General features: G+C 38.8%; 2 protein-coding genes across 3 annotated transcripts; one reads left to right on the top strand and one right to left on the bottom strand.

The window, feature by feature from the left end:
• Positions 1 to 5,994: 5,994 nt before the first annotated feature.
• On the bottom strand, positions 5,995 to 11,017 carry htatsf1 (HIV-1 Tat specific factor 1). 2 transcript variants are annotated; one of them, XM_015007174.2, is made up of 10 exons: positions 10,882 to 11,017; positions 9,775 to 9,939; positions 8,720 to 8,954; positions 8,551 to 8,598; positions 8,308 to 8,462; positions 7,900 to 8,063; positions 7,583 to 7,679; positions 7,407 to 7,496; positions 7,182 to 7,319; positions 5,995 to 6,483 (listed from the first exon to the last, which is right to left on the bottom strand). In XM_015007174.2, the coding sequence occupies exons 1-10, from the start codon at positions 10,924 to 10,926 to the stop codon at positions 6,241 to 6,243; spliced, it is 1,380 nt and encodes a 459-aa protein (XP_014862660.1). In that variant the 5' UTR covers positions 10,927 to 11,017; the 3' UTR covers positions 5,995 to 6,240. The 2 variants fall into 2 exon arrangements, with proteins under 2 accessions (XP_014862660.1, XP_014862661.1); XM_015007175.2 differs by lacking the exon at positions 10,882 to 11,017 and adding an exon at positions 10,411 to 10,600.
• bod1 (biorientation of chromosomes in cell division 1) lies at positions 10,723 to 12,832 on the top strand. The gene is made up of 3 exons (XM_015007177.2): positions 10,723 to 10,989; positions 11,124 to 11,248; positions 11,774 to 12,832. Exons 1-3 carry the CDS (start codon positions 10,840 to 10,842, stop codon positions 11,985 to 11,987), a joined length of 489 nt encoding a protein of 162 aa, XP_014862663.1. The 5' UTR covers positions 10,723 to 10,839; the 3' UTR covers positions 11,988 to 12,832.

The following is a 12,832-nucleotide window of genomic DNA, read 5'->3' as shown; positions in this document are numbered from 1 at the left end:
AAGCACAAGAATTTGAGTCAAATGGACACTTTTTAAGCAAAACTTTTTACTGAAATCTTCTTAAAAAGAAAAACATTTGTGACACTTTACTTGATGGGTGACCAACATGACACTGTCATAAACATAATCATAACCATGAAAGAGTCTTAATGAATGTTTATGACTGTTTTCATGAAGTGTCATTAGGTAAATAATGACATTTGTAATGCAAAGTTGCATTAAAAGTGTCAACTTTGCATTATTTGTTAAATAACGACACTTTAAAAGCAAAGTTGCATTAAAACGTGCATTGAAAGCCCATTTAAAGAATAAGTTTTGCATTAGAAATGTCATTACTTACATAATTACACTTCATGACACTCCTAAACATTTATGAAGACTTCTTCATGTTCATGACAGTCATATGAGTCTTATGCTCAACTCTTCAAACAAATGTTACTGAACAAAATGTTCCTTACCACATTTTTTGTGAGTTTCATTAGAAACAGCAAAACAAATGTATGAAAATCGTACTCAAAGAACCTGGCCACCATCTTGGAAGAAAGAGTAACCCACATTCAGTTCTTGTTATTGAGAATAGACCAAAAAATGAAGAAAAAACAAAACGTTTTAGAAAATTGTGCACCTTTCTTCTGATAAGGTAAACATCTAAGTATCTATTCATTTCTCAGATCCAATTACTTTGTTTGTTGTATCAAAGTATAGACTTTGTGTTAATTTCTGAGCCAAATAACAGTTCACTTTAAAATTATTTTCACGTTTTTGACTAGGGCATTTTGGCCCACCGGGTAAAATGCTTTATAATTCCTGATATATCCAAACCAAACGCACATTCAAGAGGCAATCAAAAAATACAAAATAAGCACAGCATCCTTGCCCTACAATACACAGAAAGCACTGAACTGTTGATCTGTTTGGTGCTTTGATGGGCGAGACAAAACGCAGGAAATGAGACATAGAGCAACAATGTAAGCTGGAAATTATGTCACCTTTCAGGAAAAAAATCTGCGAAAAATCTGCCATTGCTGAACGTATGAATCATTCAAAGTACATATTTTACAATAAGCACTACATCATTTGAAATTTGCCTCACACAGAAAGTGTGACTTGTTCTTTCATTTTAGTACTGTTGATACAAAAGTCTACGCAGATTTTTGTTTCTTTTGTTTAACGAGTCTAAACTTTCCACCTCTTCATCCAGGGCCTGTCTGCTGTGTTCCTTGGTCTTCATGAACAAACCTCTGAGGCCTGAGCACAACATCTAAATCTAAAAAAGGATCAAACACATTTGCATGCCACACTTATCAGTTTTGTGTTTATAAAACCCTTTGAGAACCATCATGTGGTTTTTTTCTGGATTAAACGTTTCCAGTAATTTACCATGAAGTCAGTGATTATAACACGATGTGAGAAAATACCTGCTTTGTCCCGATGCTGGCTCTCCTTTAGCAGCCTGAGCCCTGTTTTAAGCAACAACTTGCTCTCTTGTTTATAAATCCACACCCCATGAATAACCACTCTTTTCCACAAAAGATCAACCTTATGTCCTGTTCCCAGCGGAGGAGAGCATCTGCAGCAGATCAGCTGCATTTCTCCCTCACTCCCTCTTTTCTCTCACAGTCACTTCCAAACTCTCATCTCAGTGACGTCTAAAACTGATCAAAATTCACTTCTCTCACACACAGACGCGTATCTCTAAAAATACATCTGCATAAACAGTGCAGATTCACTGGTCTCTGATCTAAGTTATAGTTTTCTTGTGTCTCCATGGTAATAAGTATTGTAGTAATCATGTGGGTGTACTTATGATGCATTTGGAGCTGCAGAAACAGCCTCATTTGATTGTGATAAAATGTAAGTAGAGATCATTTAAAACCTTCGTAGTGCCTGACTTTTCAGAGAAGCAGAGCTCAAACTGTGAGTTTCACACAGAGGAAGTCCCCTCCTGCGCTTTGCTGCTAATGGACCGGACCTGTCCAAGCAGCGCAGCGGACCCAGAGTTTCCCATGGCTGATCATCATCTACAGTCACGGGTGCTTTCCATCCTCCCGCTGTATCTCGCCCACTCTGCATCCCAGTGCAAGGAAGAAATCAAACCATTCCCAGTTTTCTCTCTGTCAGCATATGGTTCCAATCAGTGTGTGTGTGAGACAGCATGTGAATGTTTTTATTTTCCATACGTAACTTCTCAGATGTAAAGCTCTTTGTTCACACCATTTCCTCATCTGTGCGGCTCCTCCTTCCTCTCACGCCCTCTCTGTCTTTCATCCCTCCAGTTCTCTCCAACATGTGTTTGATTCTCAGATAGAAAGTCTCTCCTTCGCTCCCCTTCCCCTCTATTTTAGTCTTGCTTTTCTTGGCACCGGCTCAGACCTCAGGCAGACCTAGAGGTCTTTTTCCCAAGCGATCTCCAGGGTGGACTCCAGGGAACAGAACACACACTCACAAACACATGCTCTGTCCATTTCCTCCTCCGTCTCCACTCCACTCCCATCCCATATCATTCCCTGTCTGCACCTCCTTGTTGACTCATATGTCGTTGCTGTATTTTAAAGCTGTGTTGTTGTTGCTACGGTTTACTGACAGCAAGAGAACATAGTGTTCAAAGTCATTTATGGCGCTCTTGGCCCAGCTGAACTTTCTGCATCATGTAAGACCCATTTGTACATCACAAGCTTGGTGGATGTGTATATGCTCGATTGTTCCAAGTAAATTCTTTGGGAATCAGGGGGTCTAATTTACAAAAGAGAACTGGTTGCGACAGAGCCAACGTTTTTCAATGCATGAAGAACAGCTGAAAACATAAACAAATAACCCCATGAGGCTAATAAAGAAATGCTTCCCACTGACGCTAGCAGTTATGCTATATTACATTTTGAGATTTGAGCCACATTACGCTGCAAAAAGTTGCTTGTTTTTAACAAAGAAGAAGGGAAGAAGTTTTAAAAACGACACAAAATGGCATTACGATCATTTTATATGAGCTTCCACATTTACTATCGGCTCAATTAAAGTTTACTTTGCTTCTTTAAACTTATGTGCCCATTAAATGATATGATTTATGGTGTGCAGCACTTTATAAATAAACTTTACTCAGTTACTTGCAACAAAATTAGCTAAATAATGAAATCACATTCTTAGTATTCCAGCTCATGGACACCAAGCATTAAGATATTGTTTGTGTTTCTGGCATATTTGTTAAAGTTTTTCACTTAAAAAGAAAACTAACATATCACCCAAACACAACATGCACAACATCCCCACAGCAGCATTATGCTGTGGGGATATTTAACTTCAGCAGCAGCAGAGGGAAAGTCAAAGGCAATCGCTGTAGCACAATTAAAACAATCGTTAAGCTAAGTGTTTCTCAAGGGGTGAACCATCAGTAGAATAAAAACAGTAAAACGGAGTAGTAAAATTAATTAAATAAGTACAACATTTAGCACAATAAAAACTAAAATAATTTGTTCAACTAGAACTAAAAGCCAAAGTGTAGAAGTGGGTCTTTAAAAGAACCTTAAAATTATTAAAAGTCTATGTTTTCCAGATGTAAAACTAAGACTGCTCTATAGGTTTGGCTCAAACTCTGAGAAACGTCAGTCACTTCTGCTCTTGAGCCACAATCTGGGCGTGTCTGATAACGTCTGATTTGTGGACATTAACATCTTTGTATGGAGTTTAAAAGGTGCAACAAATCAAGTAAACATGATTGTGCCACATCGTTGTTGCTCTTAAAAATAAGCAATAAAGTCTTGAGCTAGATCAGAGAGAGGTCAGCACCGGTGTAATGTGGTCTCAACATTTAGTTGTTTTCACGAGGCGTGCAACATGTGCCGCGCTGGCAAACAAACGTTCAGCTGTAATTGCAGTAAATGGGGGCTCCTCACTGTGGGGCTGGTTGGAGTTTTCACAGATTTTAGTCTGAGAAGAGTTTTGTCAAAATTCTTCAAGCTTCAACTGTTGAAAGTGTCATTTTTCACAATAATTTAACAAACTACTCAAGACCATGTTTCTCAGTGTAGTGAAACATTGTCTCCAACCAATCTCTTGGTTCTCAATAAAGATATTAAAAACCATTAAATTTCTATGAATTCCTTGTTTACATGGAATCCTCCTAATTTATGAAAACTGCTAAAACTCTTGTCTCCAAACTCACTAAGCAGTTTTTTTGTCATTTTTAACACAGCTAACATGTTAAGAGGGCAGCATTATGTTTCTCCCAGGCACATAGAGACATTTTATAGCATAATCATGTTATAATCACCTGCCAGTTGCTGTAAAAATGATATGCTTCAAATATGACTTAAAGAAATTTGACTTCCTGATTTAACACTTTGAATGAAATTGGGTATCTGTCTCTTTAAAAAGCCCTGCTCTTTCTGAAACTCCGTCTTCAGGAAGTCATCACAACATGGCTCCTCTATTAACCCTTTAACAACAGTTTTTTTTTTACCAGCAATGAACTGAGAAGTAGCTTGTATGATGAGCTCAGCAAATGTGCAGTTCTTCCAGATGTTTGCCAATTACTGCTGGCTAGTCTGAAGGAGCCAAGTGGCGGAGCGCTGCTCCGAGGAGGAGCTGTGCCTGGAAGGCGGAGCTAGGTCCCCTTAAGCGTTTTGGACAGTTTAATGGTTGCCATGGCAATAAAAGGATTTCTCAAACATGCATGAAAGAATCAAGCCAACACGTGGGTATGTTTTTGATGAAGGAATAAATATTCCTTCATCATATGATGTGAAGCTCAAAAAGGTCGATTTTACACAATACTGCCCCTTTAAATCTCTTCAGAGAAAATATCAAAAAGAATACACAAAATATCCCTACAGTTAAGACGCAATAAACTGAAATTAAACTCGACAGATGATCTGCAGAACTCTGCACCCTCACTTGAAAGCTGAGAAGTACTGCAGCACCTCCTAGGAAAACGGCGACTAAGATCTGCAAATACAATCAGCTCCCAAAAAAAGAAAAGTCTAATTAAAGACAACCTCTGTTTGTCTTAATGGAGAATGTCTTCAATGCTAAATTCAAAAACTAAAAGTATCAAACTACCATCCTCTTAATATTTGTTTGTTTTCATCTCTGAGCTGCAGATTCCATCATAGAATATCAAAACCTCATTTTTATATAAAATGAGACATGGAATATTTTCTACATTTATGGTTTAAAAAACTGTAAATGACAGAGTTACAGCGCTCCCTAGTGGTGAGGCAGGTTTCCTTTAATCAGTTGAATCAGAACCTGCAACCACATTAGTAACACATCTTTTTAAACGTCAGGTTGCATTCTGACTTAAAATCAGAAAATCTACAAAAAATGACCTGCATGTAGAGAATTTAGATCTGGTTTTTGTTGCTTCTAACTGAGACTTGAGCAGAAGTTTTTGATACAGTTCAACAGCATGAATCAATCCTTTGTCCTTTTCATCTCCAAAGACTCGGCATTCTTTTGATCACTCAGCTGACCACATCCGCTTTATTAAACAAACACAAACATTATTCTCCATCTTCTGTCTTCCTCCTTATATGCAATGCCACCTGCAGGTTAAATAGCCTCAAAAAGAGAGAAAAGTTGTAGTCATTCAGTGATTTGGTTAAATAATCGACGTTCATTTCTGAAGCTTTGCAGTCGTTCAAAACAGCTGAAGTGCTGATTTTAAATTTCTTCCATAAAATAAAAAAACCAACACAGATCTGTTTCTGTTTTAGACCAAACAAAGCATTTATTTAGATGTGTGCTTTGTGTTAGAGCTTTAATTCAGGCCAGATGTGCTGCATGTGATAAATCCTCACCAAGCTAACAGTCCCTCTTTATATCTTCACTTGTGTAAGTGGGGGCGATACAATGAGAACCATGTTTTTGGCATGATCACGAATTCCTGTGATGTTCTTCTGAGATTTTTCAAGAAGTCCTGAAGGTACGCACACACTTACTGTTTTTCTTTTTGCTTACATCATGCATCACTGCAAACACAAGGGCGATGCTAAGCTGGTGTGAGGTTTTAGTTACTGATATTTTAATTCACAAATATATACAAACCACACTAAAATTAAAAGAAAATCTCTACAGTGAAAACAGAAATGATGAAAATAGGGCAGAAAAAATATTATTTTTATTTTTCTACATTACAAAACAGCTAAAACTGTCCACATCAGAGTTTCTTCAGCAGCAAACGTTGCCACGCTTCCCTTCAGAGCAGGACTACCTCAGTGTTTCCCTGGGAAATGAAGACGTCAGAGCCTAGGCGTCCTCGTTATCACTTCCTGCCAGGCTGCTATCAGTGGAGTCCACTCGCTCCTCCTGTTGCTCTGAGGACTGCGGTTCTGTTTGCTGGGGTTCTGTGGCGCTGGTGGACTCGCTGGGTTCTGTGTTGCTCTCTGCTGGTTTGCCGCTGCTGTTTTTCTGCGTTTCCTTATCTGCTCCGTCCAAGAACGTAGACCAGCCTTTGAGCCGCTCCTCGCGCTCACGCGACGTCTCTTCAACCTGCATAAACACGACACCGAATCCATCAGAGCAAAACGTTCATCTCAGTCCTCAACGTGTGTTTTTCTATTCATCTGGGATTTTTATCAGTTGCTTTTTTTTATAAGAATGAACAAAAATGAACAAAGATTTATCAGACAGACTGCAGCGTCTTGCCAACAATGTAACAGATTGGATGAAAAGGATATTTAAAAGAATCTCTTCCCCATTCTTAACTCTTTCACAGCCTCCAACAGCTTATCTTCCAAGATTTCTCTGCATCCATCAAATCTGATCAGCTGCTGTCCCAGAATGATACTGATAATGTGCAAAGAGGTAGCTACTAAGACAGTTTGCTGCAATGGGCTTTATTTGGAGGAAGCAGAGTAAAGGGGGCTCAAAACAAAACAAACCACTTTACACCTATGCATTACTTTGTATTGTTCCATTGCAAAATGTAAAGCAAAATGTATATTTGTAATGTGGCAAATTGTGGAGAGGTTCAACTATTTGCAAGGCTCTGATGTCAACATGAAAAAATCTCACAGCTGTCAAATATTCAAACTGCTGCAGACACAACATGATCAAGATCCGATTATTTGAAAAGACAAAAGAAAATGATGAAAAATAGCATTTTATATGAAAAATGAGAATTATGATAAAAACTCTTCTATAATCCAAAAGGTGTGATAAAGGTGATGAAAAATGTCAAATCTGACCTGATAGTCTGTGGTTCCGTCCCAGAGCTGCGCAGACAGCTGCCGTCCTCCAAACCAGCGGCCGTTAAATGAGAGAATACAAGCATCGGCTTGATCCGGTTCCTTAAACGCGACGGAGGCAACACCGTCCGGATGTCTCTGCAGCAAAAACACTCTGTGACCACTGTTTTTGTTTTTCTGTATGACTGAATTAATCCAAAGCTTTGAACTGTTGATGAAACTCACATCAAACAGGATGACTTTCTTGACTTCACCAAACTTCTCACACTCTGTCCGTAGATCGTCGCGGTACTCATTCAGCACCAGCGGGTCTTCCTGAAACAGACCGCAGACATGTTTCCAACAAACTCAATAACAAAGGAACATATATGTGAGTGTGTGAACGTATTTATTTTCTGCACCTCAAAGTCACTGGGATGAAACATGTTTCTGATGATGACAACTTTTTCGTGCCTCTTCCTGAGTTCTCCTTGCTTCTCGGGCCTCCAGTCCAGCTGTCTGTTTGGACCAAACAAGAACTCAAGTCATCCTGGATTTATCTAAGAATGCTTACAGTAAATGTGCACAGATATAATATGCTAACATACTAAAACTCACTAACTCTAATATTTAAATATTCTAGGGTTAAAAGTGCTATAATATCAGCCGAACTGACGCAGAGCGCCAAAATGCAGACTCTCAATGCAAGAAGTTTAATAAAGAGAAAGATTGAATTTACTTCTGTTGCTGGTGCAGCTTCTTTTTGTAATCTTTGCTTTTCTTCTTCTTCTTGCTGGCATCATACTGGCCCTTTAGCTCAAAGCGAGCTGCTTCCACATGGAGTTTATAACCTCTGACCTCTGACTCATCGATCAGACGTACAGCCAGAGCCACCGACTCTTTCTGCAGACACAGATTATCAGAAAAGTTGGGTGTTAAAGGACCAACACATCACTGTACATTAACTGTATTGACCAGCGAACCAGAAACAATGAGCTCCATGTATTTTTTTTACTGAATAAGTATCAACCAGTTGTACAGATTTTGTTCTGCTTTTTATTGATTGCAACAGTTAAAAAACATATTTGTGCTGCAGGGTGAGCTTTACTTTACATGAACAAGTGTAGATAGAGATGCACAGACTAACCTTGAGGTAGCAGCAGAGGCCATCGCCTTTCAGGTTCCCGTCTTTGTCCTTGTACAGTTTCACTTTGTACTCTTCGGTGATGGGGTCCCGCATCACGATGCCGCACTTGGACATCAGCTCGACAAACTCATCAGGGCTGATATCGGGAGGCAGACCTGAGGAGGAAGAAGAAAAGGACGAAGGTTAGAGCATGAAAGTGACAGAGCAAACAGAGATAGCAGCTCTATATTTGAAGGTACCAACCTGATACATAGACATTTGTGTTTCTGTCCTCTTCGATATCAAACCATCCTACAATTACAGGGAAAAATGTTCTTTTAAAACAAGAAGTGATTCTGATCAGAAGACAAGCAAAATAACTAAAAATAACAGTTTTATCTCAGTGTAAGCTGGGGAAGTCAGCAGGCTGTACCTGGCTCTGCTTTCCTTTTCTCCCCTTTCTGCTTGGCTTCTTTAGCAGAGCTCTCTTGCTGCGCCGTGGCAGGAGATGGGGCAGGATTGGCTGATTTCTCCTTTTCTGGCAGCTTGCTGTTCGATTCCGGAGCCACAGGTTTAGAACCGCTCTGCGCCACGTTCTTGGCCCCTGGATCTCCTTCCTCAGTAAAGCCGTAGTTCGCCTGGTAGGCTGCGATGAAGTCCTCTGTTATCTAGAGAAACAAGGCAGACCTGCTTAACACTAAAAGAAATCTGAGGCAAAATGTTTTGTGGAGAATTTCAAATACTCAAAGTAGCATTTTGAGAAACAAACAAATGAAAGAAAACACCAAAGACATGAGCATTCAGTGCTTTTACATGTTTAATCTTTTATCACTTTTGGTGTAGATCTATTTCTGATGGTTTGCAATAGAAAAAAATATTATGATATTATGAGGCTGACATGGGTTGGTATGAGAGTCCTCCGCTAATAAAACACCAAAGTACAGTTTTACGATCTCACAATAAATTCAAACAAAAATTAACAACATGACATAATTTCTTTAACCTAAAAATAAAAAAGCAAGAAGTATTCAGACTACTGCAAAGACAAATCAACATATTAATCAGTGGTTAAAAATGTTTTGTAAAGCAGATAGAGAAGTCACAATACAATATGCCTCCATACTAGATCATGTAATTGTTTTGTCAAGTCAATTTAAAACCCACACAAAAGCCGTCAAAAATGTTCCAAATCTCATACCCATGCCCATTTGGACTAGTAAGTAAGAAAAAGTAATGTGTAAAACTTTGGGGATAGTTGACTTTATATTACAAAATCAACAAAAAGGGCACTAAATATGACTTCAAATTGTCAATAACGGAGAACTGAAACATAGAGTGCAGCAAAACAGCATCAAACATAATCTTAATGTATAATGTTCTTTTGGTTTAACTGTATTTTCTTTGTGTATAACTTTTTGTTTATTCTTTTATTACGTCCCATAAAGTCAAACTCCACTCAATCTTTCAGTGCCGACACACAGGTCGTACCTTGGGGAACCAGGCTTTTTTTTCATGGTCCCAGTCATACACAGTCCCGTCCACTGGATCAGTGTAGGTGTACGGATCCGAGCCGTCTGCATTTCTCTGCCCGTACAGCTCCTGCATTCGCAGCTGCTCCACAAACTCCTTGTTGGCATCCGATTCCCCGCTCATCTGAAGCCAGAGAGGGAAATGTTAGATCACACAGCTCAGTTTGCACGCCCATAATATTAGTTCATAATATTATTCATAATATTAGTTTTTAAAAGGACTTCAAATAATTGCGAATGCAGTAAAGTAAAAAAAAAACATAGAAGAAAGTGAAGAGAGACATTTAGTCGTTTTAGAATACATTTTTTATATTTACTTGGAAGAGAGTATAAAGTGAAGTTGTCCATACCATATCCTATCCTATCACAAGCCAACAAGACAGACATTCATAAACGACTAAGTCATAAAAGTCTACTGCAAATTAAATGAGCTAAATGGCAGTTTTATACAAGTAAAAGCATGACATTATCAAATTCTTTCTAACACTATTGTAATAAATTGCTTGACATTGGGATTATTTACTTGTTTATGTTTCATTATCTATGATCAACAAGAGTAAAACGGATCGTGTTAGCCGACTTAGCTAACGGTTACCTTTAAAAACAAATAGTCAAAGCACTCTTCACTCCAGTTGTTACAAAAAACAAGATAATAAATCCCCCCGATGAGATCTCGTTACTGGTATAACTCAGTTGTTTTAAGTGCACTGAGAAAAAAAGAATAAAATGTATATTTTATTGCCAAACGAACTGAATTTTTACTCCCAGTTCGCGTTTGTACTCATTGCGCGACGACGCTTGAATGAAACGTTTCCGAGGTCAGATTCCAAATGCGCATGTGCCAAAAGCTAATACACGTTCGATTTGTATTCTTTCACTTGCCTGTTGTTCTAAACTGATCCCAAAACGTGCAACGACTCCACCCGCGGCTCAGCGATAGATATTAATCGAGCGCACACTTCGTTGTACGTCAAACGGTAACAGTTCAGTTAGCTTGCTAACAGGTAAACAAAACTGGTTAGTAATGGCAGAGAACAGCGGTAATATTAACGTCAATCCAGCCAACCTTCCTCCCGGAGATCCGCAGCTCATCGCTATGATTGTGGAGCATCTGAAGAACCGAGGGCTTTTTGACGAATTTCGCCGGGACTGTTTAGCTGATGTCGACACGAAGGTATCCAGCCTCTTTGCTTAGACAGATTCTTTGTTATAACTTTGGTGAATATAAAACATGGCATTGATTTCAAAATGGCCTTGTCTGCACCTCTTCTGAATGATCTAACCGAGTTTTGTTGCAATCGTTTTCAGCCCGCCTACCAGAACCTGCGGCAAAAAGTTGACAACTTTGTGTCGTCGCACCTGAGTACGCAGGAGTGGAACCCGTCCATCAATAAGAACCAGATGAGAAACGGACTCAGACAAAGTGTTGTTCAGTGAGTTGTACGGAAAATACTCTAATTTATTTCCTAGCTCAATAATAAGCACAGATCTGTTTTGCAGTATTGAACGTTCTTCATCAGCCTCTCTTCCTAATCGAATAGAAAATTACAAAAACCGTTTAGAAATCCCTCACATATGTCATAAACTGTCTAACTTTCTCAAGTTTGAACAAAGTTTACTCAAGTAAGAGCAGCGACAATTCATAATAAAATTACTCACGTAAAACTTAAAAGTACAACGTAGTAAAAATACTCCTAAAAGTACATTTTTTCAAAAAAGTTACTCAAGTAAATGCAACTGAGTAGATGTAACTAGTTATTACCTAACTCTTCACAGCACTGATGAGTGCTGTGAATGGATAGAACATGTTATGTTCACTGATCAGGGGAAAAAAATATTATTTTTCTGTTTTTGATCTTCCGGTCAACTTATTTCTCCGAACATCTGTACAGGACGCTATTGGATTGTATCAGAACATGTTTGACTATCTCTAAATAAGTTCTCCTCTTTCCTTTTAGATCAGGTATGCTGGAGTCTGGCGTGGACAGAATAATAACTCAGGTCGTGGATCCCAAGATGAACCACACATTCAGGCCTCAAATAGAGACCGCCGTTCATGAATTCCTCTCCTTAGACGGGAAAGAAGAGAGCAGCTCAAGTCTGAATCCTGCGCCATGTGAGCCAACGGAAACTCAGGAGCCCCCTGGTGTCTCTGGCCCCAAAACCCCCTGAGAGGCTCTCTACAAGCTGATTTAAATTGAAAGGACAGCATTGGTTTTGAAATGGAGTTAAGAAATCTCCCTTTCTTGCTGAAGATGCACATACTGGACGTTGCTGGATGGTGAATCTGTAAAACTGCGTTGAAAGTTGCGGCATGGAGCCATTAAAGGATGAGGAGTTTAATAAAAAGGTTTTATGACTGCACACAGCTGCAGCTAAAAAGGCTGTATGATGCAAGTGCTTCTGCTCTGCCTTTTGGATTTTCTGTTTTTTTGTTTTCTTTTCTAGTACAATCTTTATGTGAAATTGCAAATATTTTTGACTGTATGTGTATATATAGCTTTTCCAAATCTGAGCAACTCAGATTGTATGTTAACACTGCAATATGTAACTTTTATTAAAAAATATAAGACATTTTTACATATTTGTTAAAATTATGTCATGACAGTATAAGATGGATAATCTATGAAAAAAAAATCTAATTCTTCTGCCTTCTCCCAGTGCTCCCAGTACTAACTGCCCAGCACTAGCTACACCACTAAGTAAAACACAACCAATCAGAGGAAGGAGGAGGGTCTTAGTGCTGTTAATCACTCTCTTGCTCTTGGTTGTTTTTGACCGGGGTCATGCATTTCTTCAGACAGCTCAGGGAGGGAGTTGATCTTTTCACAGATTATCTGTCTCATATTAAACTGTAAATGCATGGAGACAGTTTTAACAAATATGGAAAAACATTCTTTAAAAGTTACATACTGCTGCTTTGAGGCATTTTCTAGCATTGTAGGAGCATTGATGCAGACAAAATGTGATTGTTTTGCTGTTTGGATTATGAGAATAAAAAGATTATTAAGAAAACA

The sequence above is a fragment of the Poecilia mexicana genome, unplaced genomic scaffold (assembly GCF_051168715.1).
Source record: "Poecilia mexicana isolate PSO_F unplaced genomic scaffold, ASM5116871v1 scaffold_14, whole genome shotgun sequence".
NCBI lineage: Eukaryota > Metazoa > Chordata > Actinopteri > Cyprinodontiformes > Poeciliidae > Poecilia > Poecilia mexicana.
The sequence above is the reverse complement of the archived record's forward strand: the minus strand, read 5'-3'. Positions and strand labels throughout refer to the sequence as shown.